Source organism: Psittacula echo, assembly GCF_963264785.1.
Source record: "Psittacula echo genome assembly, chromosome: 3".
NCBI lineage: Eukaryota > Metazoa > Chordata > Aves > Psittaciformes > Psittacidae > Psittacula > Psittacula echo.
In genome coordinates this window covers 73,705,563-73,731,101 of record NC_137736.1, presented here as the reverse complement: position 1 = coordinate 73,731,101, position 25,539 = coordinate 73,705,563, and the positions used below count along the sequence as shown (strand labels likewise).

General features: G+C 39.7%; 2 protein-coding genes across 5 annotated transcripts in view; one reads left to right on the top strand and one right to left on the bottom strand.

Moving 5' to 3' along the window:
• DNAJC3 (DnaJ heat shock protein family (Hsp40) member C3) overlaps nt 1–20,993 on the top strand; it is a 36,083-nt gene extending 15,090 nt beyond the window's left edge. For both annotated transcript variants that reach the window (XM_080613339.1, XM_080613340.1), the window contains exons 5-12: nt 4,008–4,160; nt 5,472–5,653; nt 7,433–7,552; nt 9,715–9,820; nt 9,932–10,052; nt 15,087–15,219; nt 16,033–16,181; nt 16,956–20,993. In XM_080613339.1, coding sequence (XP_080469465.1) covers nt 4,008–4,160; nt 5,472–5,653; nt 7,433–7,552; nt 9,715–9,820; nt 9,932–10,052; nt 15,087–15,219; nt 16,033–16,181; nt 16,956–17,113 — 1,122 coding nt within the window. In that variant the 3' untranslated portion in view covers nt 17,114–20,993. The remainder of the gene's footprint in view (nt 1–4,007; nt 4,161–5,471; nt 5,654–7,432; nt 7,553–9,714; nt 9,821–9,931; nt 10,053–15,086; nt 15,220–16,032; nt 16,182–16,955) is intronic.
• A 3,009-nt stretch (nt 20,994–24,002) lies between these two features.
• The window catches only part of UGGT2 (UDP-glucose glycoprotein glucosyltransferase 2), an 85,883-nt gene continuing 84,346 nt past the window's right edge, over nt 24,003–25,539 (bottom strand). For all 3 annotated transcript variants that reach the window (XM_080612504.1, XM_080612507.1, XM_080612506.1), the window contains 2 exons: nt 24,547–24,685; nt 24,003–24,318 (listed from right to left, as the gene is read on the bottom strand). In XM_080612504.1, coding sequence (XP_080468630.1) covers nt 24,296–24,318; nt 24,547–24,685 — 162 coding nt within the window. In that variant the 3' untranslated portion in view covers nt 24,003–24,295. The remainder of the gene's footprint in view (nt 24,319–24,546; nt 24,686–25,539) is intronic.

Genomic DNA, 25,539 nt, shown 5'->3' with positions numbered 1-25,539 from the left:
TATTGCCCTGCTTTTTTTCCATCTGCCTAACATCACAGTAGTGTTACCTAATATATTGCTCTGCCAATGCAGTTTTCCTTTGTGCACTGTTCTTGAGCATGTGGATGTCTTAATGTTAGATAACAGAGGTTCCTTCAGTTCTCCTGAATGTTTTTCACAAGCCAAATCAATTTTCGTTGCTTGTGTATTTACAGGTTAAAGAAGGAAGAAAATAAAACAGCCTTAGAATGTGTAGATGTATGCCTACTTTAGTGGCACTGAACCACTCTAAGCAAGGTGTAGAAACAGTGCATCTGTAACATTTGTTTTTAACAATTTGATTTTAACAACAGTATTTAAGAGTTTTTTTTCAAGTTGCTAGTCTCTGTTTATAATATATACTAAGATACTCAAATGCTACAGGTGAACTGTTTGTATATCTTTAATCTGTGTTCTGAGTACGGATTTAGAGTTGTTTGTTGGTGGTTTTTCTTCTCAAGGTGGTTGTAACTGTTCTTCCATGGAATTCCTGTGCTAAGTGCCCAACTTCTTCCTGTATTGTTAATGAGCCATTGCAAAGAAAGATGTAGTACTATGTAGATGGAAAGCAGGACAGATTGTTAAACTGCTGAATTAGCTTAGGCATGTCTTTTATCCCTTCGCTATGCTTCTGAGAAAAGATCCTGAAGCAGAGTTCATACTAAACTTGATAGCAGGAGGTACTTGCTCTGTTTGTAGAATCACAGAGTGGTTTGAGTTGGAAGGGACCTTAAAGATCATCCAGTTCCAATCCCTCCTCCATGGGCAGGGTCACCTTCCACTAGATCGGGTTGCTCAAAGCCCCATCCAGCCTGGCCTTGAACACTGCCAGGGATGGGGCAGCCACAGCTTCTCTCAGGACAACCTGAGCAGCATCCGACACATGAATGGTCCTATGTAGTTTAACATTGGTCTCACTTCAGTGTTTTGTCACTGCTGATAAAGTTTGGATGCCCTGCTACTAACAAATTTTTCTGAAGTAGTGGTGCATTGTATTTTTTTTTTTATGTAGCTTTTTGTGTGGTTGGTGTAACTTCTGTGTATAGTTAGGAAGGTCGTATTGATAGAGTTGTGAAATGCAGTGAAATATGGCAGGTTGGGGGGGGTTGTGCCTATTGAAAACCAGCATGGATTGTTTACCTTGTTAAAGTGCTTTTCCCATCAGAAAACTTCTGAATACTTGATGTTTGACTGCAAATGCAACACAGCCATTCCAAGGCTGCCTCCTTAGAGTAGAAATAATCTAAACACTTTCTATATGCCAAAAAGATGCTGGGTTTCATGAAGTGAACTACTAATACCTTTTTTCCCACTGTCCTGGGTGCAGTAAGGTAATGTTGTAAAGTTTTGTACCTTGAGATAAAGTTCTAGAAGAAGCTAGCTTCTTCACTGAGAGTAAGGGAGGAAAAAGATACATGTGTGAATGCTTTAAAGCTCAACTTAGTTGAGAGAGGAGGATGATCTTGTTCCCTACATCGCATTTTCAGCCTTTTCCTAGGAGCTGAATGAAAAGCTTTATTTAACATTACTGATTAAACCATCATAGCAATGCACTAATTACCTAGTAAGAGCTTCTGAGTGTATATTTTCATCATACTGTAGCACACAAACACTTGATGGCTTTAGTTTGAATGATAGCTTGAGAAATTTCTTTCTTTACCTGGATGGCTTGTACTACCCAAAATTATCTAGGATGTTTCACTCAAATGGTCTTTGTTACTGTTGGGCTTGTCTGTATGGTTGCAGCGTTGCTTTTCATATTCCACTGACTTTTTTCTCCAGATAAATAACAAGAAACATACGGTGTGTCTGAGTGCACTGTTACTGTGAGATAAGCTTAAACGGAAGCATAAAGCTTGTCCATAGCAAAAGCTCTTTATTTTTAAGAGAATAAAATGCTGAGAAATAGAAATTAAGCATGTCAGCTGGAACTAAAGAGTTAAGAACTTCAGAGAGCTTTGTAGTCTTGGAACTTTAAAATTACAGGGGCAGAAATTTGCCTCTGCTACAAGCTCCAAATCTTGAGGAGAAGCAGGATGCACAGCATCAGGGGTTTATAGGCAGAGTTTCTGCTGTAACCAGAAGAAAAGCTTTGTGAGACTTATATTGGGAATTAGCCTACAAAGGAGAAAACTCTTTGATCACATTCCTTTCCTTGTGCTGCAAGATGGTGTAGGGGATAAAGGAGAATTTTCAGGTCTAAGTACAACTTGATTTTTGCCAGAGTAAAATAAAACAACTGCGTGAGGTTCAGAAAGACTTAAAATGAGTCTAAGGTAGAGGTGGGACTTGTGCATGCTTTTGATGTGGTGTTTTAGGCTTTTGCCTTTCATATCCTTTGGTGTTAGAACCAAGGGGAATTTTGTTAAGGTGTTCTGAAGGCTGATTTTTGAATTACATTACATGTGGATTACTTTGAGAATTGCATTATGTTGAAGCACAAAATCTGAGTGTTTGAAGAACTTACTGATGAGGAAGAGGGAAGAGGCCACTTTGAGATAAAGGAGGAAAGAAAAAGTATGGGATGACTTTGAGGACTCAGTAACTTTAGTTAACATTTTGTGTAAAAGAAAAAAAAAGCAAGGTAGTGCAAATTTTGGGGTTTTGTTTTGTTTTTTTCTTAGCGTAAACAAAATAAAAATTCAAGTCCTGGTGGTCTGTCCCTTTTAAAACTTTGGAAGTCATTCTGATTGGCAGCAAGTGTGGAGCCAGTGCCTTATCCAGGCTAATCTTACAAATGAATTCCTGGCTTTACAAGGGAGTGACAGATTCTTCCTGACCCATATCTGTCTTTACAGAATCATTAGGGTTGGAAGGGACCCCTGGAGATCATATAGACGAACCCCCCTGCCAAGGCAGGGCCACTTAGAGCAGGTCACACAGGAACATGTCCAGGCAGGTTTTAAATGTCTTCAGAGAGGGAGACTCCACAACCCTCCTGGGCAGCCTGCTCAGTGCTCTGCCACCCTCATAGTAAAGTTCTTTCTCATGTTGAGGTGAAACTTCTCACACACTAGTTTGTGGCCACTGCTCCTTGTCCTGTCATCGGGCACCACTGAAAAGTCTGACGCTATCTTCCTGGCATTCACCTTTGAGATACTTATATGCATTAATGAGATCCCATTTCAGTCTTCTGTAGACTAACCAGGCCCAGTTCCTGCAGTCTCTCCTTGTAAGAGAGATGCTCCACACCCTGATCATCCCTGTGGCCCTGGGTCTTCCTGGGTGGTAGCAGAGGTCCCTGTGAGGTTTTGGGATTTTTAAAACTTTCTCTGAAAATACAAAGCTCCCTAAACAAATGAAGGCAAATGCAATATAACACTTTCTACTTGCTCAGAGAGGGGGGGCTTGAGAAATGGGAGTCTCTGTAGAAGAAAACTTAAGGCTTGTTTACAACTACATATGAAGCAAAAGGCATAGATTCCCAGCTGATCCCAGTGTTGAGCCTTTCCCCCATGTGTGGCATCTTAACTTACTGCTGTAGCCACTTCTTATGGGGGAAAATGTAAGAAACAGCTTTACTGTAATGCTGTCTGTGACATGTTACACTTATTTCTGTCATGAATTTATGAATACATATTGTGCTTAATGTCAGGTATGTGATTATACTATGTGGATATTTCTGCTGATGCTGAGGAATGAAGTATATGATACAACTGTAGAGAGATGAATTAACTAGACTACAATTGAGAGATCCATGAGACTTCCTGTGGTGATGGGGAGACTAACTTATGTATGATGTATCCAATGGTAAGCAATCGGGCACTGTGGCAGGAGGAATTGGATTTGTCTCACTTTCTACAACTTGTATTGAAGCTAAAAATGCCTGTCTTTTTCCTGAAGTTTGGAGTTGGAAACATTTCCAGTGGAATTTTAAAACTGATTTGGCTTTATTGACAGCTTTAGTCAGTTCTCCATGATATGATTATTTATGGAACAAAAAGACATCCTTGAACAAGCATTTCAGTCTCTCTCCTTAATGCTTGCAGCTCAAATCCAATCCTAGCAATAATGAGGAAAAAGAAGCCCAGACTCAGCTGACAAAATCTGATGAGCTACAGCGCCTGCATTCACAAGCATTATCTGCCTACCAGCAAGAGGATTACGAAGCCGCTATTTCTCTTCTTGATGAAATCTTGGCAGTAAGTGTGAAGTATAATGGTACTGTGAAAGGGAAGTATGATCTTCTGTCTGACGTCTGTATTTTTGTTTAATAACTTTTTCAGTGGTATGAAAACACTTGGTGTAACTGGCCCAGTTTTGCTGAGCACTGTGAGTCCATAATGAAGTTGGAGAGTAGAGAATGCTGAGCACTACCTGCAAAAAATCAAAATAATAGTTTTTAGTTTGGGTTAAAGAGAGAACTTCAGCCAGTCTTATGTTGCAGATAACTTCCTTGATCATACTTTTCTATTATTTCACAGTTTGGTGTTCTTGGGGAAGCTGGGAAGAAAATTGTTCTCAAACCAATGAAGTTTTGCCAAATATAGAAGGTGTAGGTTTGTCATCTAGACTTTTCACTGCCTGTATGCAGGCAGGTTTTGTCTTGAGTAAATAAAGTAACAAAAGATTAAAAAAAAAATCACGAAGTTAGAAATGTAAACAGCTCTCTTTTACAGCTTGTTCCGTAGATATGTGTGTATTGAATCTTAATCATTATAGGTAGGCTGATCATATAAGTGTAAGTAACTCATCGTGGGCATTTTGTTTGTCATACAGAAATATATATTAGAAGACTGTTAACTGCTTCAACTCTTCACATGCAAATTAACGCAGATTTGGAATTTACAACATTCTAGCTTTTGCTGAAGAAACTGCCAAAGGGTGGGAGTTTGTTTATGGGGAGGGAATGTGGAAAAGCATAAAAGCCTTGTTCTCTAAAAGGATGGCTTACAAACAAATGATAAGACCCAGAATAAATTCTCACTAGAACAAATTATGATTAGCAGTTCCTTTTAGGTAATTATTCTTGCTATATTGTGACATTATTACTTCTGTATATATATCTTTAAAATATGGATAGTAAGATCAAATCTTGTGTGGCTGAATCTTACCCTCAGGTTTCTTTCTAGAAGACATCTGACAGCTTGGTCCTTGCTGTTCATTACCCTGAGTCTTTTGGGAAGATATAATAATTTATGATTCTGATATCCTTCACTGGAGGCTCAACAGACTGTCCCAGTTTAAGCAGTGCCAACAGATTTAATTCATCTCCCTGCATGAGCTCATTGAATCACTTACAAATTTTTCAGGCCTTTGTTTTCTATGTGGGCAGGTGCATCACAGCATCCACCAGGAAGCAGAGATGCTAATTTCATGTGCTCTGCATGTAGCTTGAACCTTATGATATTGCAGGTGGCAAAGTGAAATTAAATAGGGTTTTTCTTTTGCTAGGGAGGAAAAGAAGTGAAGTGTTATAGACCAAAAACAAACTTTAATTTTGATTTCTCAAGGTTTGTGTTTGGGATGCAGAGCTACGGGAACTTCGAGCTGAGTGTTATATAAAGGAAGGAGAACCAAGCAAAGCCATTAGTGACTTGAAAGCTGCTGCCAAATTAAAGAATGATAACACTGAAGCCTTCTATAAAATCAGCAGAATATATTATCAGTTGGGGGACCATGAATTGTCACTCAGGTAATTGTTCTGTTTTCTGTAACCATTATAATTGAGACAAAATGTGATGATATAGATATTTCATGGTTTATCATGACCTATGTTGTCTGGGGTTTGGATGGAATAGCACCTCTGGCTTAGATCTGATAAAGGAAGCTTTTTTCCAGAGGTGAAGAATTGGCAGTGAAGACACCATGTTTATTCTTGGCAGACCAGCCATCAGTGGTTCGTAGCGTCTTGCTTACCTAAATGGAAGCCATAGTGCAAGTCTGTCAGCATTGCTTACTACTGCTTTATTGCTTTTCTCCATCTCTAAACTTGCTTTGTTGGAGCTTTTTTTTTTTTTTTTTTTTTTTTTAACCTTCAAACTTCATCCAACTTAAGTTTATGATGCAAACAAAAAATGTATGCATTAGGTCTTAGGGCTAGGCTAGGTTTTTGTTTTGAAGAGTGGAAACAAAAGATTACAAGCTTATAAATAAAAAGTCCAGAAGCATCCAAGTGTAAGAAGCTGAGGATCCAGAGCTATCAATCTTTCATTCTTACAGGCAGTGTCCAGTATTGGAGTATTTTTTGACAACACCCTACCCTTTTATTCATTTTCACTTAAGTTTAAGGTGTTATTCCCATACATTCCTAGTCAATCCTGCAGATTACTGCCCTTGCCCAATCTAGACTCTTAACTTCATACTCTATGCCTAGCTGGTCAAACGATATCATCGTTTTTGCACGAGTGGTTTCTGTGCAGCTCATCACCTCAGATGCTCTACCTTCATCTCCAAACTCCTTCCAATATGGTTTCTACCACAGAATCTCTTTAGTAAAATTTCTTCTCCCACCCACCCTCTGAAATCCACACATGAGCACAGTCTGTTAATAACTTAATCAAAAAGTTTTTATGAGTACAATTGAGAGAGCTGCTGAAGAATAGAATAGTATTAGTATAAAGGAATAAGCCTCTCCTCTTTATTCTTCTCTGACACTTTTCTATTTCTTGCATCATAAGATACAGTATGAGAGTTGTATAGCTCTTGGACTTGCTGGCTAATGAATTGCGTCCTTCCCTTAGTTTCTTCTGTTTACCTTTACAGGCTTAATGATTTTCAAATAATAGGTGGTTTTGTGTGTGCTTAGGAAGAAAATGAGCTTTTGTGATCTCCTTCTAAAAATAACACCTTGGTTGTGCTATGATAACTCTATATGGTGCAAAACTTTTATTCTTCCATACGATTGCATTCTGGAGGGTTTTAAGACTTTGGCCTAATTTAAGAGGTACCTGCCCTAATCAGAGTTTGATTAAACAGTCTTTGCAGTGAAAAGTCAGGCTCAGGTTTGGCTGAGATTTCATCAGAAGAATGGGTCTTAGCTGAGCTTCATCTGTTTCAGGCAGTATAAAATATACTTCTACATGGGTATTGTAATACAACTGAGTTAAATATACAAGAAAATCACAATCAATTGCATCTGATACCTGATGAATATAATTTCATTCCCAGGGTATATTTTACTTTGCTGTTTAGTCAGTTATTAATGTTACACTTATCAATCTCTGCTTATTTTGCAGTACAAAATAATTAAACCCAAAACCAGACAAATATTCCTATATGTTCTGGAGGTCTTTTTTGTTTCACTTTAAATTCATTTTTAATGAAGGGAGAGATTGTGTAAAAGTCATCAACTGTTGTTCTGGACAGCTTATAGATGTTACATTGCACCTCCAGATGAAATTTCATAATGTGTGGTGATGTCTTCTGTTTCGGTTTCTGTTTTTATTTTCCATTCCTACCTCCTTGGAAACAGTGAAGTCCGGGAGTGTCTGAAACTGGACCAAGATCACAAGCAATGCTTCTCTCTGTATAAACAAGTAAAGAAACTCAATAAGCAGATTGAGTCAGCAGAGGAATTCATTCGAGAAGGCAGGTAAGTGTTCACTGCTATATTAAAAACAAAGAGGAAAACCAGCCACTGCTGAGGTGCCAACTTACTATTGATTGAGGAGTTAAGTGATGCTTTTTGTATCTGACAGTTAAAATGGATAACTGAGCACAGCGCTCAAATTACAATCAAGATAAATACTGACTCACATAGTGACAATTCTGTTCTCATTCCTTCTGATGCCACTGTCTTCTCTTTGCATGGTTGGCTTCTTTGTAGAGAAGGTAGTAGGACTGAGATAGGGATGATACCTGTCAGCTCTCATATATTGTTTCTTGGCACTGATGAGGCCACACCTGAGTGCTGCACTTTCCAGTACAAGAGAGATGAAACTATGGAGAGAGGAAGTCCAGCAAAGTGCCACTAAGATGATGGAGGGACGGGAGCATCTCTGTCCTTGGGAGGAAAGGCTGAAATAGCTTTGACTGCTCCCCCTGAGCCTTCTCTTCTACAGGGTGGTCTCATCAATGTGTATAAACACCTGAAGGGAGGATGCAAAGAGGGTGCAGCAACCTTTCAGTGATGCCCAGTGACAGGACCAGGGCAATGGGTGCAAGGGGAAACAGGAAATTTCATTTGAACAAAAGGAAATGCTTCCCAGTACCCCCTTGTTTTCACTGGTGCAGATTACCTAGAGAGGTTGTGGAGTCTCCTTGCTTTGGAGATACTCAAAATCCATCTGGATATGGATATCAGGTCTGGATATGGCAGCCTGCTTTAGGTGGCCCTGTTTCATCAGGCGGGTTGGACCAGATGACCTCCAGAAGTTCCTTCCAACTTCAGCTATTCTGTGATTAAAAGCCCACGTTTTTAGATTAAACCCACCTAGTAATTCTGCAGTCCCTTGACAGCAAAAATGGATCTGACTAATGGGCTTCTTTAATGCACCCTATTAAATGATAGACAATCCCCCTGTATTCTTCTGTTTCTTGCTTTAATTCAGTTTTGTGTGTTACCAAGCACACAACATCCAACTGTAACCTAAGGACCCCTTGTCCTGGGTTCAGCAGGGGTAGTCAGTTTTTTTTTCTCCTTCTTAGTAGCTGCTGCAGCGCTGTGTTTTTGACTTTTGGCCTGGGAACAAAAAAAACTGATAACACTGATGTTTAGACTGACCAAGGACTTTGTGAGTCTCATGCTCTGCCAGGGAGGAGGAGGGGCCGGGAGGAAGCGGGGACAGGACACCGGACCCCAGACTGGCCAAGGAGGTGTTCCATACCACAGCACGTCATGCCAGGGGATGTAACTGGGAGCTACCCGGAAGGGCACGTCCTGCGTACGTACTGCAACAGCTACTAAGAAGGAGGAAAAAAACCTGACTACCCCTGCTGAACCCAGGACACCCCTAATAAGTGATTAAACATTGTCAAGGTGGCTTTTTAAAATTAAGTACATCAGGAATGTGAATCAGCACAACTGAAGACAATTTTATTAAGTTAGCAATCTGTTTGGACTCTTTTCACTTCAGTCTTCTATTTAATCAAGTATCAGCACATTTTCAGGGAGTGTTCTAGAGCTTGAATTTCTCCTAGGTTGTAGCAACCCATGGGTTCAGTCACACACTTGCATTTTTAGGTGAATGTTCTAACCAATTTCTTACTCAAACCATGGAACTTGAGGATTTTTGAAACCTTCACAGCAAAGATACCTTTTACTGTGTGACTTGTGAGAAGGAGGAAAGGAGAAAGCAACCATCTGATTCAAGCTGCCATAAAAGATTTGTCTTTTTGTACCAAGAAATGCAAATAATACAGTACTCACAGCAAGACTCCAGTTTTAGTCCATCTCGTGTATCAGAGAGGGAAATGCTTTTTTCCAAGTACAGAGTGGTATGTTGGACAGGAGGCAAATCTAGAGACTGCTGTCTGTGCACAGTGAGGAATGGTAGTTTTTACCTTCTGCAAAACTGTGCCAGGCATAGTTCCTGCTCTTCTGTCTCATAGTACAGAAAAGGGAATGGGAATGTAATTGAAGTGGCTGAAAGGTTTCCTCATACTGTTGTCTCACACCACACCTTTAAAACTACTAAAGTTAAGGTACATTGCTATAAGGGTGTAAAAGTCTGTGAATTTTGAAACTTGTAAATACATCACATGATGAAATTGTTACTGCATTTCATGATATTATGCTTATTGTGATTTAAACAGGTATCAAGACGCTATCAGTAAGTATGAGTCTGTAATGAAAACTGAGCCGGATGTCCCAATTTATGCTACTCGTGCCAAAGAAAGGATCTGCCACTGCTTGTCAAAGGTAATACTGGTTATATCCATCTGTAAACTTCTTTAAAGCAAACACCACCACAAAAAAAAAAAAAAGAAGCCACAGCACTACATGACTTCTGTTGTACTTTCTCCTCCTTAGAACCAGCAGGCTGCAGAAGCCATAAAAATTTGTACAGAAGTTCTGCAACTGGAGTCAACCAATGTGAATGCCCTGAAAGACAGAGCAGAAGCTTATCTGCTGGAAGACCTTTATGAAGAAGGTACAGTTGTATGCAGTTTGCACATACTTTGTGTGCATTTAAAATGCAGTCAGTGTTTTGACTGTTTTTAACATGCGCTTTGATTCTATACTATGTTGTTATCCCTAATCAGCACTGGTAGTTGTGAATTTCACAAAAATACCTGCTGGTAATTTTGTCTTGATGAGTATAAGTGGAATGTACTTGTTCCATCTACAGCACAGTTGTCTTTACAACAGTGGGCGATGTTCATGATGTTTTATGAGACTGCAGCTTACTCAGCTTAGTTAAACACATTTTATATAATCAGCAGTGTCAGACAACTGTTTAGAAATAAAAGGTAATTATAGTTAGGGTGATATAAATCCATTTTAGGAACTCCATTTCAATGTCTTTATGTGGCAACATGAAACAACACCGTTCTACCCCCTAGCATGTATTGAGGGCAGAGGAAGATGGTAGCCATTGCTTCACCTCTATGGGTCTCTAGTGCTGTGAAGAGCAGTAAACTCAGCCACTCCTTAGGCTGAACTTTCCATGCTGGGTGTCCATAAAATGCATATTGTTACATGGTCTCATCTACAGCCTCAGGAATTAGGGACTGAGTAGTAAGTGCCTTGAGTACACCATTATGTTGTTACCTAGTTTCTTTGAGTGCTAATGTGCTATTAAAAAAAAAAATCTTCAAAATCTAATTTAGTGAATCTCATTTCCCCAAGAAACGAGGCTTAAGAAAGAAATTTGGACAGTCTGGCTGTTCAGCCCATGAGCTCAGTCATGCAGCAGTTCCGGAAGCATTGGGCTGTTTCAGCCAAATATAATGAAGAAGACTTGTAGGCTTTAAATCTACAGAAAATGAGTTCCGTGATTTTTAATGCTTACAGGGCAATTTTTCTGTTCTGTATTCTGGTACTGGATCTTTTGCTTTACAACTGAAAAAAAAAAAAAATCTTTCTGATTTAAACATTCACAAGGCAGCTGTTCTCATTTTTAGTGCACAGATTTATTTTTTTTTTGCCTTTTTGAGAAATTAAGGAGAGATGATACTGCTCACCTCCTGAAGCTTGCTTCAAATACAAGGTATGCATTTTGTTCTCATATTAGGCCTCCTTGTTCAAATCAAAACACAGTATAAAGAGGATTGGTGTGGTTTCAGACAGTCCTTTTCATCAGGCCTGTAGACTTTGTACCTCTGAAGCGACCTAGTCGCCCTTTGCTGAGGCTGGCAAGCCTTCTTCCCCCTTATAAGGAAAAGGGTGAAAGACAGTGTAATTCAGAGGACTGATGGCCTTTGTACAAAGGGGGATTGCTTAAAAACCCCCAACAAATCCAAAGTATGAGGAAAAATCTTCTTTCTGTTTTTCTTAGGCTAATGGTTTTTCCTCTGTTGATTAGAACTGCAGTGTCAGCCTAAAAGCTCAGGAAGGTTTCACAGTGATGAGGCCCCCTTTAGGCATTTCACCATCTTTTTCTGTACTTCAGAACAGTGGAAGTATGCTCAGTGAGTGCTGGGAAAAGTACACTTACAAATGAATAAAAAAACCCCTCAAAACCCAAACACTTCCCTAAAAAGAGTTTAAGGCACAGAATACAAATCTACAAGATAGACTCGTGCAAAGGTTTTTTTGATGTAAAAGGAAGGAGTATCAGCAAAAGGAGAACCCAAAGGAAATTTAAGGTTGTTTTCTCTCTTCAAGATGTGTGAATCTTCAGCTTAAAGGAGGGTGCAGACGGGAAGGGCAAACAGTCCCTGCTGTGAGTCCTCTTTGATGTACCTTTTGCTTCTTACTAGTGAACAGAATTGATCTGTTTGTTTTCTTGAAATTGATGAATCTCAATTTGGATCTTTCTAACATTATCTTCAGTTAAATTCTCATCTCTTTCTCGTTCCTCTAGAGTGAGAGAATCTGGCAAATCTTGCAAACTGGAGCCGGGGGAGGGGGGAAGCTTTGTAATGAGGTCCTGCACAAATGCAGCTTGGTCTTATGATGGAGCATATGCCTACCTATTATGGGATGCAAGGAAACATGGAGGGTACACACCTAGGATTTGGGAGAGCTTATTTTCTTGGCTGGAGCCTGATGGCTTGGCCTGGTTCTGAGTGTACAACCACGCTAGAGTGGAACTGTGCTCATCCAAATCCCTGTGGTTTAGCATATCGTCTGCCTTTCTCCTGCCCTTGACAGTAGTGAGGTGATTGTAGTTACATTTTGCCTTCCAGCAGAGCCTCCATAAACACTGTTAATAGCCCATTAATGTTAGTCTGCCTAAAGGTGCCTCCATTTATCCTTAAGTTTTAACTGCTGTAAAAATGATGGCTGATTTCTCTCTTTTGTAGAGAACAGTAGAGCAATTAAAATTGTAGCCTTATATTTAAAGGGGAAACTGATTCTCATTCTCCTCTCAAGAAAACTTCAAGCTGGAGGCACCCATTTTCCTGTTTTAAAGCCAGAAAATTTTGAATTACTTGTAATTCAGAACTTTGAAGGCTATTATTGTTAAGTCTTCAAGATACATTTCAGTATGTATTGCTGAGTTCTGATTCCCATCAAATGGGTTTAATTACTGTATAATCACATGGCATCCAGGGCTTGTCTACAGAGACAGATGTGTAATGACTCTGTTTCTGGCTTACCTCATAAGTATAGGAGTCTGTCTGAAGTATACATCATGAGTTTTGTAAAAGAATTAAAAACTCCACCTTTTTCTTTTCCCTTTCCTCCCTACCCTACTGCTGTAGAGGAAAGAGTCCCTATTTCAGTGAGACTGTAACTGGTTCAGTTACTCCTCTAACAGTTGATATGGACATGGATTGTCTGCAGTTACTGGTGTTTGATAGTAAATGAACTCTGTATATGGAGTAATGGGAATCTTGGTCACTCTGTTTTAGAGGTGGTAAGCAAGATAGGAAAGCCAGCTAAGGTATTTAGAGATATGCTGTGCTTACTGTTTGAGAGGTTGTGAAAACTCTTGTATTGAAAGAAGGAGAGTTAGATTTGACTAAAGTATTCGTACTGAAACTGGTACTGGTAACTGGTTGTTCCTTTTGTGTCATGGGATACGTGGGGCAGGATGAAAGGAAGAAAGGATGCTCACTGAAATTAGCAGGTCAGTGATTCTTGTAGGCTATGTGAGGTAGTAGTACATTTAGAAATAGGGACTGAGCAGAACTGATTTAATATCTCATTTGACATGAAATAGGAATAATTCTCATGTTTTCATAGCAAACTGCTGGTGGTCAGGAAGCTGTTATCCTGCTTCCACCTGCTTCCAGCCCTCACCCCTCAGGTGGGGAGAGCATTAGCTCTCTGAAAGAAGAAAATTCCTACACTGGAGAGTACCATCAAAACTGAAGCATCTTCCAACTGGGAGAATGCAAAATGTACTTGCCATCAGTGCTGGGTGCATTCCATCTGCAGTGTGCAGCACTGAAAACCATGCCTTCCTGTGTGCTTAATGCTTGCAGCCTTTAAATAAGGGAGTCGATCTTGTACTGTCATTGCAAATCCTTGACCCTGAGCAGCTTGGTTTCCAGCAGCGGTGTGTGCTGTAGGTGATGCGGTGCTCAGTGATGTTGAGCAATCTGATCTGCATTTGGCAGACATTGTGGTGGGACCTCCCATTATTACGTGAAGCAGATTAAGTATTCTGGTGCTTAAAATCATTGGAGTGGTAGAGCAGCATGATGAAATCCCTGCATTTTCGTTCTTTTTATCAGTTTTGACAGCATATGTTCGGCACATGCATTAGTATACACTCCTGTTTGTTGTTGTTTTTTTTTAATGGCTGGACAAGTGATTACAAATATCAGCAGAAGCCAAAATGCTTTTTTGAAGCAGCAAATGACAGTGTCCAGTGATGTGAAGATGAATAAAAATTGTTTTGGTTGTAATAGCATATGAAGCTATTGGGGCACTGGAAATACCTTTTCGGTTATTGTGTTGTGGTTTTGTGGTGTGTTTTTTCAGTAACCAAAGCAAGATTGCAGTGGTATCAGATGTCTGGGTAATACAAATTCATTAGCACTTCCTGCTGTCTTGCTCAGAAACAGTGAAAAGCAAATGTAACACCTGCTGAGAAATAGCATCTGCTTGGAAATAATCTGATGCAAGTACTTTGTCTAACAGGAGAAACCTAGGAAACTTGGATCTGCAAATGAGACTTTGAAGATTAGAACAGTGAAAGAAGAGCAGTTTCATTAAACTTAAAAACTGTTGCTTCCCTTGATAAGTCTGGATATCAAAGAATTTGTAAACTTGGTGTCTCAAGCATTCAGTTGCCACTTACAATAGTAATATAGTTTACTAAAAAGCATTGACCTGAAATTTCTTAAAAATTCATGAATACATTACAGTACCTCTTGCTTTCATTCCTGAGAAATACCATTTCTTGAAATAAAAGCGAGAGCATGCCTCTGCGGAAAACCCCAACCTTAAAACATAACTGCCTGCATGTTATGCAGAGACGTAAAAGGCAAATATTCGTCTTGCACTAACAGTATGAACCTCCTTGTAATCTGAAATCCATCTTTATTGCCATTAGAGAGGAAGAGGCTTTTTATCCTTTTGATTGAGGTGAACAGGGAGAAGAAGAAATATTAGTTTAATATTATTTGTCATGCATCTTCACTTGAGCAGCAGTGTGGGACTAACACTGTGCAGTGGGCTCTTCAGATACCAGCTCCTGAAATTTCCTTCTTGACTTCTTTCTCTTCCCAGTCCTAGATGCTCATTACATTCATCCATGTGACTGTCGTAGCTTCTAGAGAGTGTTCTGACCCGCTACTAGTAACCTCCCTTCTTCCCTTCAAAAAAGTGTGGTGAACCCAGAGGAAGAAAAATACCTAATTTATATGTGAAAAATTAATCTCCTCTACTCAAAAGTTTCTAATTTGTAGAAAACCCCCACCCCAAAACATGGAAAGTTGAAATAAAAGCTCTGCTGTTTACATATGGAAATAGCACACCCTCAGTTTTGGTGAGTGGTTGAGTTCTTTAAATTGAAGTGTATAAAAGAGTTGTGTAATCTTTCTTTTATTTACTTTTTTTAATAAAGCTATTAAAGACTACGAGACTGCTCAAGCCAATAGTGAAAATGACCAGCAGATTCGGGAGGGGCTGGAACGTGCCCAGAAGATGCTGAAGCAATCACAGAAGAGGGATTACTATAAAATCTTAGGAGTAAAAAGGTGAGATATTAATATCTGAGATGATAATATGAAAGTTGATTATTAAACCAAATCTAGGGCTGATCATTTGAATTTGTTCTTCTGAGTGTTCCTGTATGTTACTACATTCATTTTCCTCCTGTAGCAGTTTAGCAGTGTTCAGCTTTTAAGTAGCATGTGTTTGTAGTTCCTTTTGGATAGAATAAAAAAACCAACATTGGGAAGAAAGCAAGTAGATCCCTTGGCAAGAAATTCTTAGTGTAGATGAAGGATCAGATGGATGAATTGGTGGTGAAATGAAGACTGGAGAGCATTACGGAAAGCAACAAAAAATGAAACTGTGGCAGGTAGTGTGACAGATGGGAAGAGTTTGAACAGAGTAACTGAAAGTTATCTAGAATACTTCTGCCATTAACCTTGAGGAACCAGCGACTTCTCTTTCTAACGAGAACTGAACAAATGTGTAGTTCTGAACTAGTATTGCTCATCTTTCCAGCTGTGAACTAATTTGAGCTCTACTCTGTTTTTTTTGTTAGCAATTGTAAGTTCTTCAAACTAGGAACTGTATTCTGCAGGGTAGCTGGCAGTAGCATCTGTCCAAGGAAAGTAAATGGGTGGTGAAGGAAAGAATGAGTAATCTTTGTTTAAAGTTGCAGCCTGCTTCTTCTGTTTTTTGTGTAAAAAATCTTCAGTGCCACTCCAGAAGGCTGACTAGAACCTCATCATCTTCCTGATGCCCTTCGTTACTGTCTCAGTGTATAAAATAAACCTATAGAATCACTAATGTGCACATGAACAACTAGAAAATTTAAAGTTACGATTTTATCCATCCAGGAATGCTCGAAAGCAGGAAATCATAAAAGCTTACAGAAAGCTGGCATCCCAGTGGCACCCTGATAATTTCCAGAGTGAGGAAGAAAAGAAGAAAGCAGAGAAAAAATTCATTGATATAGCAGCTGCTAAAGAAGTCCTCACTGACCCAGGTAATGATTGTTCTTATGGCTTCTTTTTTTAATTACATTTTTACAGTAATGTAAAATTCAGCAAGTGTAAGTCATAAGCAATAGCAGCTTCCCCTTTTCTCTTTCTCCTCTTACCCATTTTAAGAAGACAGTACAGTAATACTTGCATCCAATCTGTTGCATCAAGTCAGATGTGAACCTGGAATGAATTACTGTGTTTCAGTGACTGTAAACTAAAGTGTCTTTAAGATATAATTTTGCAGAGATTTCCAGGACTGATTAGCTCTGGAGTTCATAGACCCATACAATGGTTTGGTTTGGAAGGGACCTTAAAGATCATAGAGTTCCACCTCCCTGCCACAGGCAGGGACACCTTTTATTAGATCAGGTTGCTGAAAGCCCTGTCCAGCCTGGCCTTGAACACAACTCATCAAGGACAAAATACCCCAATTATTTGTTGGGGTGGTGCAGCAATCCTGTTCCTGTTGAAATTCATACCTGACCTCTGGGACAGCCAGGTACTGTCTTGCCTTGCTTTAAACCAAATGACTTGTTTGAAGTTTTTTGTGCAGTGTGTTCATGGAGTTAATCTCTTCTCTGCCAGTGTCCTGGACAGCTTGGAAAAACTCAAAGTAATTAGGTTCTACAGATGCTGCCAATACAAGTGTTATTGCAGGGCCCTGGCTGGGGCAAGGGGGATGTCTGTGTCTGTATCTGTTATCAGCCATCAAAGATGGTTGGTGTTCTTGCCCTGGCTACTGTGTTGTGATTCCACCTTGGCTTTGTTTCCTCTAGAAATGCGGCGGAAGTTTGATGCGGGAGAGGACCCACTGGATGCGGAGAGTCAGCAGGGTGGGGGAAACCCCTTCCACAGGAACTGGAACACATGGCAAGGATTCAACCCCTTTGGATCGGGAGGAGGACCGTTTACATTCAAATTTCACTTCAGTTAGAGCCAAGACTGTTTCCGGTGGCTGCTGCTGTTTTTTACTTAATTCATTGAAAAATAAAAAGTCTCTCAGTTCAAGACCCCAAAATCTTAATTTCTGATGTTGTCCTTAACCCAGAGTCTTACTGCACTGGAAGAAAGTTCATTCTTTCTTTTAGGATTCAGAGGCTTTGCTTTGTGATGAACTTGCCAAGCTCATAGCGGTTTGGTTTATTACTGGGGGGGGGGTTTGTTACTGCCTGTCTATTTGTTGTGGTTATATAGGACACGTTGATTCCTATGGATGGAAAAACCAGTAAGAGGCTACTTAGGACAACACGTAAACATAAATATAGGACTCAAGTATATACTTAAAAGTAAAAATGCATGTAAATATTTTTCTGGATTGGGGCCTAATAAACATGGAAAAGGTAGTTACAATATTCTCTATGTTAACAAACCGTTAGTTGTGCTGGGCAGAACGATCCATCTCTCAGTATTCTTAAAAGGAACCCCTGGGGACCATCTACTCCTGTATTACTGTCAGCAGTGCCATAGGTGGGGTGGAGAGGCTGCGTATGGAACGAGTCCCAACAACTGCCCTCAGAGAAGATTGCTTGTAAGTAATTGTGTTTGAAAATGTCTGCTCACTTCAGTCACTAACCTGGAATAAATTGGGGTCATTGCCCTGGCGGTAGTTGTCAACTATGAAAGTAAAAAGAAAAAATAGACATGATATGTTTTGAAAGACCTTTTCGGGATGTGATTCGGGATGTTTTGGTTTCATGTTTGAGTAGTTTGCACTTTATCAAAACACCTGCTTGAGATCTGAGCAAAAAATTTGATGTGATGTTTCCCTGACTGTGCAGCAATTTGTTACTTCTCTGTACATCAACTCAGAGCCTATACAGGTTGTGAGGGAAGTGGGAATAGGGTATTCATTCCAGCCTTACCCTGTAACATGACTTCAGTTCTGCTGGGTGCTGGCACAATGAGTTAATACTATGTGAAACTGAAGTCATTTTGTTTTGTTAACAGCCACAGTGCTGCAAAAGCAATTGTGTGCAAAAGGAGGGATTCACTTCCCATTAGCCAAGAGTCTGATTTATTTTTTTCAAGGTGCATGTAGCTAATACTGGTTTAGGGTGACTGATGGAAATGTGTTAATGTCATGTGAGAGGCTACAGGGCAGTCACTGCTCGGAGTCATCCTCTATAACGGAGTACAGAGTTTCAGCAGCAGCCGTGTTTTAGAATGCAAGAATTGCAGTTCATCAGTGTTGTCTTGATTGGATTTTAACTAGAGAACAGTAGTCGGTTGGTGGAGCCTTCTCTCACTTCAGTTCATGTGTTTGAAAGCATAAAAGCCTCAGTAAAACAAATGAAGTTGGCACATAAGGCCTTCAGTCTCAAAGCTTCTTTTTTGTTACCGTAATGGGAGTCGCTGTTGAAGCGTAAACCCTTGTCTCCTGCCTCCGTACTTTTACAAATGTAATTGTGAGGCCACATGACGTCCTAAAATACCTTTCAACCGCAACTTAAAGGTGTTTGTGCAGCAGAGATTTGTCTTCACGGTGAAGAGCGCACGCACTGATTTCAAGCAGTCCATGGCACAAAACCACCCAGCAGCCTGTTGAACTCCAGTGCTGGCTGCTTTCCAAGTTGAATGGATTTCTAGAAGTTGGACTTTTGCTTTTGAGCTGTCTGAAGGATTCTTGTTTAAACTGTAGGATGCTGGTCCCACTGTTGTAGGCTGATGTGGTTCTCCTGGGACCTCCAACGCTCAGATGTAGGAACTTGCTGCACAACAAATAACCTGTGGGCCCTGGTGTCAGCCTCTGTGTGTGTGCTTCTTGCTCACAGTAGGTAAAAATCAGGTTGGCAGCTTCCACCAAGAGTGCCTGCTCCAGGCTTCCGTCAGCACTGGTCCCTGCAGGCTGAGTAGCTGGTGCTGCTCTGAGGGTTGCTGGTGGTACGTGTTTATGTGTGAGCTGTTCCCCTGTATAAACTCTTGTATTGCCTTGTCTGCTACAGAATGGGCTGTTTTAAATTAGTATTAAGGCTCCAAGGAGACCTTAGAGCAGCCTTCTACTACCGAAAGTGGCCTACAAGAAATCCGGAGAGGGACTCTGTAAAAAGGCACATAGGGATAGAACCAGGGGATACGGCTTTAAGCTGAGAGAGGGGAGATTCAGATTAAATATGAGGGAGAAATTTTTCACTATGAGGGTGGTGAGACACTGGCACAGGTTGCCCAGAGAAGCTGTGGCTGCCCCATCCCTGGCAGTGTTCAAGGCCAGGTTGGACGGGGCTTTGAGCAACCTGGTCTAGTGGAAGGTGTCCCTGCCCATGGCAGGGGGGTTGGAACTGGGTGAGCTTCAGGGTGCTTCCAGCCCAAGCTGTTTTGTGACTGAATGACCAGTGTGAGCAGCATGTCGTGTTTGTACACGTAGGAGTGTTGTTTGGTTTCAGGAGGTAACAGGAGATGCTGCAGGCAGCTGTTTATGTGCTAGGGAAGTGCTTGGAATGATAAACCTACTCTCAAAGGTCTGCCCTCGTTCAGCCTTTTTGTTGTTATCCCATTTTAAAACCTTAAGCTGAGAAATTTCCTGGGTATTTTTTTTTTCTTGTTTTCTTTTTTTATTCTTGTAGGAATGGATTAAGATGGTCCCTCATAAGTAAATGATCAGGACAAAGTGCTGACACCAGAGCGGTGTGGCTTTGTTTCTCTAAGGCAGTAGGCAGTTGTGGTGGGCCCTACAAGCAGGCAGGAACATAAAGCATTACATTCGTTTTTTAGAATGAATGGAAAAGGGAAAACCACATATTAAGGGGGGAGGGGGTGAGCTTGAATGTAGTCAGTAGAAGAAGGAAGATGACTGCGCTGCTTATAGATTTCTGCTGTGGAAGACGGTGTCATAAAAACAAACCAAAACCTAGCACTGTGCAAGGCACTCTGTATTAAAGTTACCATTGAGAAGCAGCATTACTGCTTGGGTGCTGCTCTTCAGGGAGCAGATGCTGGCTTGTAGCTCTGAGGGACCTCTGTAAATACAGGGAGGCAGAAACTGCGTGCGAAAGAAAGCCTCTGTGTTTCCAGGATCTCCAGACATGGTGATGCGTTTCCTGATTGTGGCTTCAGAAAACAAAGTGCTGGTGCCATGCTGAGTGTTAATGGTGCAAGTGATGCACTGGGGAGCAGGATTTGCCTTTTTATTTATTTGTGGGTGTCTGTAGTGCAATAACGTTCAGTAACTGAACATTGAAATAGATGTCTTGGTAGCTTGTAAATCCTGAGGTGTGCATGAAGAGTTGTTACAATAATTGGCCTATGTGTAGATGCAGACTTTCTCTGTTGAATTCTCTCACTTTTAGTAAGCTTGTTTCCAACTTGTTTTACAATGAAGGGCGGGGAGGTGAGAAGCTTGATACGTGCTTAATACTGATGTAGTAATAAATCAGTATTAAACCAGGTTTAAAGTGAATTATAAACTTAAGAGCTCAAACTTGAGACATGCAGAAAATGTCAGCTGAAACTTTATTATTTTAATTTAAGCTTGTCATAGTTTCAGTTTTCAGACCCGTGTTTGGAACAGGAATTACTCTTCTCTTTTTAGGGCTATGACTTGTAGGACCTTGGCTGGAAACTGCCTGGCAGGTTAGTTGTATTTAAAAGTGCCTTACTGGAAGGTGTTGTTTCTTGCTCTGTAATCCATGCTTGTATCCATAAAATAACAAAATAAATGGAAGAATAATTTCTCCCCCCTCAGCAAATCTCAAAGTAGCAGGTTTATGTTGTAAGAAGGAAAAGTAAAACTAGCCAGAGCTATATCAAATGTTTCAAATGATGAAATGTCTTTATATCAAATCATGAATCTAAAAAGCAAGAACTGTTTTTTCTAGAACTGTGGGAATTATTTTATGGTATTTTTCACAATAAAGATATTTATGATGACAAGAAAGCACCCCAGTGTCATTGTCTGCCCTTCTTCCCTCATCCTGCTCTCCGTGGCTGAAGTTGGAGCTATGCAGAAGTCCAGGACTAGGCTGCCAGAACCCTGGGTTGGGGGTGAAAGTAGGATTTCTGTAGTAGCTACTGTGGATGTTGTCAGGTTTTAACAGGTAACATACAGCATAAAGCAGTCATAGAATTGTTTGGGTTGTAAGAGACCTTAATCATCTGGTTCCAACCTTCTGTCATGGGCAGGGACATCTTAAGTTTTCCTCCCATTGGGCCAGGCAGGTTTGGTCCCCACTATGCAAAGATGCAAAAAAGGTTAAAATGAGCCTTACTGAGAAGTGCTTTCAATCCTAAAGCTCTGGCTTGTGAACAATGCTGCACTAATGTCTTGTTTGTTCATTTCCTTTAAACTTACAAGATACTAAGAAGAGCAAGACCTAGAAAAGACACTGTAATGGCAATATGAACGTAAATTGTATAAACTCTTGAGCAGTTCAAATATTACTTTGCTTATTTACTAACTTAACCCAGGTTTTGGCAACACTCCTGTAATCCAGGATATATTTTCTTCCCTTTCACAGAGCAGAGCACACAGATTAGAAACTACAACAAAGCTCTCTGCCTCTCTAAGCTCTCACCCCATCACGGAGCGCAAACACTTCCCTTTAGATTAAAGACATCTGAGGTCTTGTTGCAGTTTTTTGCCTTGGATCTGTTAACCAAGTATTTAATCGTTCTTGTATAATACACAATAGAAGAACAAAAAATAACCCTTTTTCTCTAGTAGCACCTTTTAATATTTTGTACAACATACACAATCCATTGGTTTGGTATTAAAAATATATGCTGCTAATGATTCAAAGTGATGCTTTAAAGAGAACTTTGAGAAGTAGTGAAGATACTTGCTGGACCCTCTTTGGTTTAAAAGAACAGTAAGTGTCTCAGAAAAGAGTTCTCCTTGAAAGTATTGTTATGCAGGAATAAAGTGCCATAAACTGCTTTTACAAAAATATACAACACAGTAGAAAATGCCATGAACCCCCTGAAATCTTCAAGATATCCCCAGCAACTGGTATTTCTAAAAATTATATTTAATCATTTAAGTGACCTCAAGGACAGAGTAGCTTCAAGAGCTATTTCTTTTTTTAAAGCCTGTAGAAGTAATGCAGTTCTTAACAGGATGCTACAGATCCAGTGAACAAGAGATCCGTGCATAAATTGCCCACTTTTTATACTGCACGGTTCTGGGTTGCTGGCCGGGCTTAAACTACGACAATAACAAACTTTCCACACAGATAATCATAATTAAGGAGAACTAAGTTGTTTCTTACAGATTAACTTCTGATTTAAAAACAAAAGCTTTTCAATGTCCGCTTCAAGTATTCCAAGGCAGATTGGTGTAAAACACTGCTGCAGAGTAAAGCATCAGCGTGGTGGTGTAAGCTTAAACACAGAAAAGGGGGAAAAAACAAAGCAGCAAGCAGCTGAATACTGTTTGTTTTTTTTCTGTGATAGAGTATCAGTCATCTTTTCGTTACACATAGCAAATGTATATGCACCATTAATATACATTCAAAGTTAAGTGTAAGTCTATCTATATGGTATAAAAATACCAGCTTCAAGAAGTTCTATGTTCTATGGTGCCTGATACCCTAAACTAATTATGTTGGTGAACAAGCATAACAAAACAGATACTGCAGTGAAATAGACCAGCTAAAGAGGACTGACATTAGGATTTACGCATGGGTTACACAGGAAGTAACTTCCTTGGGTACTTCATACGCAGAAAATGCCCACAATGGATGTTTTAAAATCCATCTGTGCCATGTTAAAACTGTTTGAAAATGCATAAAGGTAATACAGTGAAAAATATAAAAAGCTGTACAAGAAATCTGCACATCTCATATTCCTAACACTTGAAAAACAGCAGCAAAGTATGATTTTAAATACTTGCTGTCATGGTTTAACACTGGTCCAAAACCAGGACACTTGCTCTTACAGTGAGACATTTTAAATAACCAACAATTACAATACAGATAGAATACTCTTAGTTTTTCTTATTATTTAGTAAATAATTTGCTAGTATGGAAATATTATTATGCAGCTCATTGTGGATTCACCCACCCAGTGCAAATTACCTTCTCTTTTGTCATTTCAAGCATTTAGACTGAAAGACTGCATTAAGCTGTTCATGCAAGAATGTACTGTCATGTCCAATGTCTTTTGAAACTAGCACAGCCTGAACAACCGAGTATTTAAGGCACTAGATTTCAGTTTAAGAAATGAACTCCCTGTTTTTAAATATCTGTATTGCAAGAACTTTTCACTGCAACTTCTGCGGGATCGAAACATCAGTAGCCCATTAAAGCAATGGTTTTGTGATACAGACTTAGAAAATTACGGGAGCCACCACTGACTGATAGTCAAAATTACTCACAGATTTTATTATCCAGTCTGAACAGGATGACGATAATCAAAGTTGAATGGAAACAGCGTTTAGGTACTGACCTTCTGATGCAGTCAGTACACGCTGGTGGGAAAATCATCTTAACCAAACAACGGAATGGACTGTTATGACAAACTGTTGATGTGACCAAAAAGAGCCTAAGAGTCAAAAATGATTTTTTTTTAATAATAAGTAAGAGTGCAGCAATCCTGCATAATAAATGGGAGATGACATTCCTTGCTTTAGCGAGCTTCCCTGTTGACTTAGGCCACACAAATCTAAATTACACAAGATACTTCCTACACCTGATCTTTGCTACACTGAGATTTTTTTTTCTTGTGACCACAGCATTTCTCCAGGGACACACAACCAAAATTCTTTCTATTTAAATACATGAGCTTAGTGCATGTAATCTGCACAAACCAGTTTTTATGTACATATTTAATGTGCATGTGTTCTCCCCCGGACTGAAACAATCTATCTTTGAAGAGTTGAACACATCCGTCTTTGTATTCAGAACCCTCTGGGCAAACTCGTTTAGTGAAGGAAAGGAAACCCAAAGCATCAGGAAACCTACTCCATGCTGGGTAAAAAAAAATAAATAACCAAAGTACCCATGGATTTCTCTTCTGGTTTTGTATTTCGTTGAAAACATTTTTAAATAACACTGTAAGTTATAAAATATTTGACTTCACGTTACAGAATGTAACAAATACTAATGCCAATGCAACATTTGTAACTTCCACTCGGTCTTTCACAGAAGACTGTTTGAGCCGTCCCCACTGCTGGGTAAAGGCTGTGCTAAAGTTCATCATGTTTAAGACCTGTAAACCAAAGAGAAAGAAAATTAGATTATGGCATGAAAGAATAGATTTTATTCTCTTAGTCAAACTTATGTAGAGGAGCATCATGTGCCTCTTAAACCCCACTCAATTTCTGTAAGAGCAGGGAAAACGACACAAATACAGTATTTGTGCCTACAGATCCTGATCTTAATTTCAACTGTATTAACAGTTGTTAAAAGGTAGCAGATGAATAGGCATGTAAGTTACCTTTTTGAAAGAGACGATTTTTCTTCTCTTTCTCAATTTGCTCTATTAATGTTCGTATCTCAGAGTCGTAGTCAACCCATTCAGGAACTATGCGGGCAGCAGCCTTTAATTTTGGTTCTTTGGTTTGGGGATTGTTGCACTGGAAGTTTAAAACATACCAGATGTAAACAGAGCAAATGTGGAAATATCCCCTTTCCAGGGAACTGATCTAAATACTTTCATTAGCATTTACAGTTTCATTGAAGGGCAGCAAGTGAGGTCAGTTAAAAAAAACCAGAAACCACAAAAATCAAACTGTAACTAAACCCTGTTTCAATAACTCAAAACATTTTAGTGTAAATACTTTAATTTTCCCATGTGGTCCCGCCTACCTAGAAACAGGGCTAGAAGAAGACTACTAAGATTTAGACAAAGCAACACAGGGAGAAACAAGTTATACATTAGCATATTGAAACTGAATCTGATACGGGGCTTTTATTATGCTTGTGAGGATTCCTCTATTGTTGTTTAGAAAAACATATTGATTGCTTCCATAAAATAACATAAATGGAAATTGTAATAAAAAGTGATACATAATAGGGATTGAAAGAAAGTTCAGTAACTTTAGTTCTGATCTTTAGTGTACAGAAAAGCTTTTTTTAACAACTGTAAAGGCACAGAGAAAACAAAGCAATTTACATACTGAACATCTACACCAGATTCCAGCTGTGTGTTTTTCTTCAGAACTTTGTGTCTGAAGTAGCACAGTGTGTTGGTGTTGTCAAAAAATGACAACGGGGAAAACCAGCATGGAGGTAATAATCATAGAATGGTTGGGAAGAGACCTTAAAGCTCACGCAGTTCCAACCCTCCTGCCATGGGCAGGCGCACCTTCCACTAGGTCAGGTTGCCTTGAACACTGCCAAAGATGGGGCAGCCTCAATTCCTGTAGATATTTTCTCTCTGTTTCAATTCCCAAATAAAGACATTTCTTCTTTCTAAATATGGATAGGC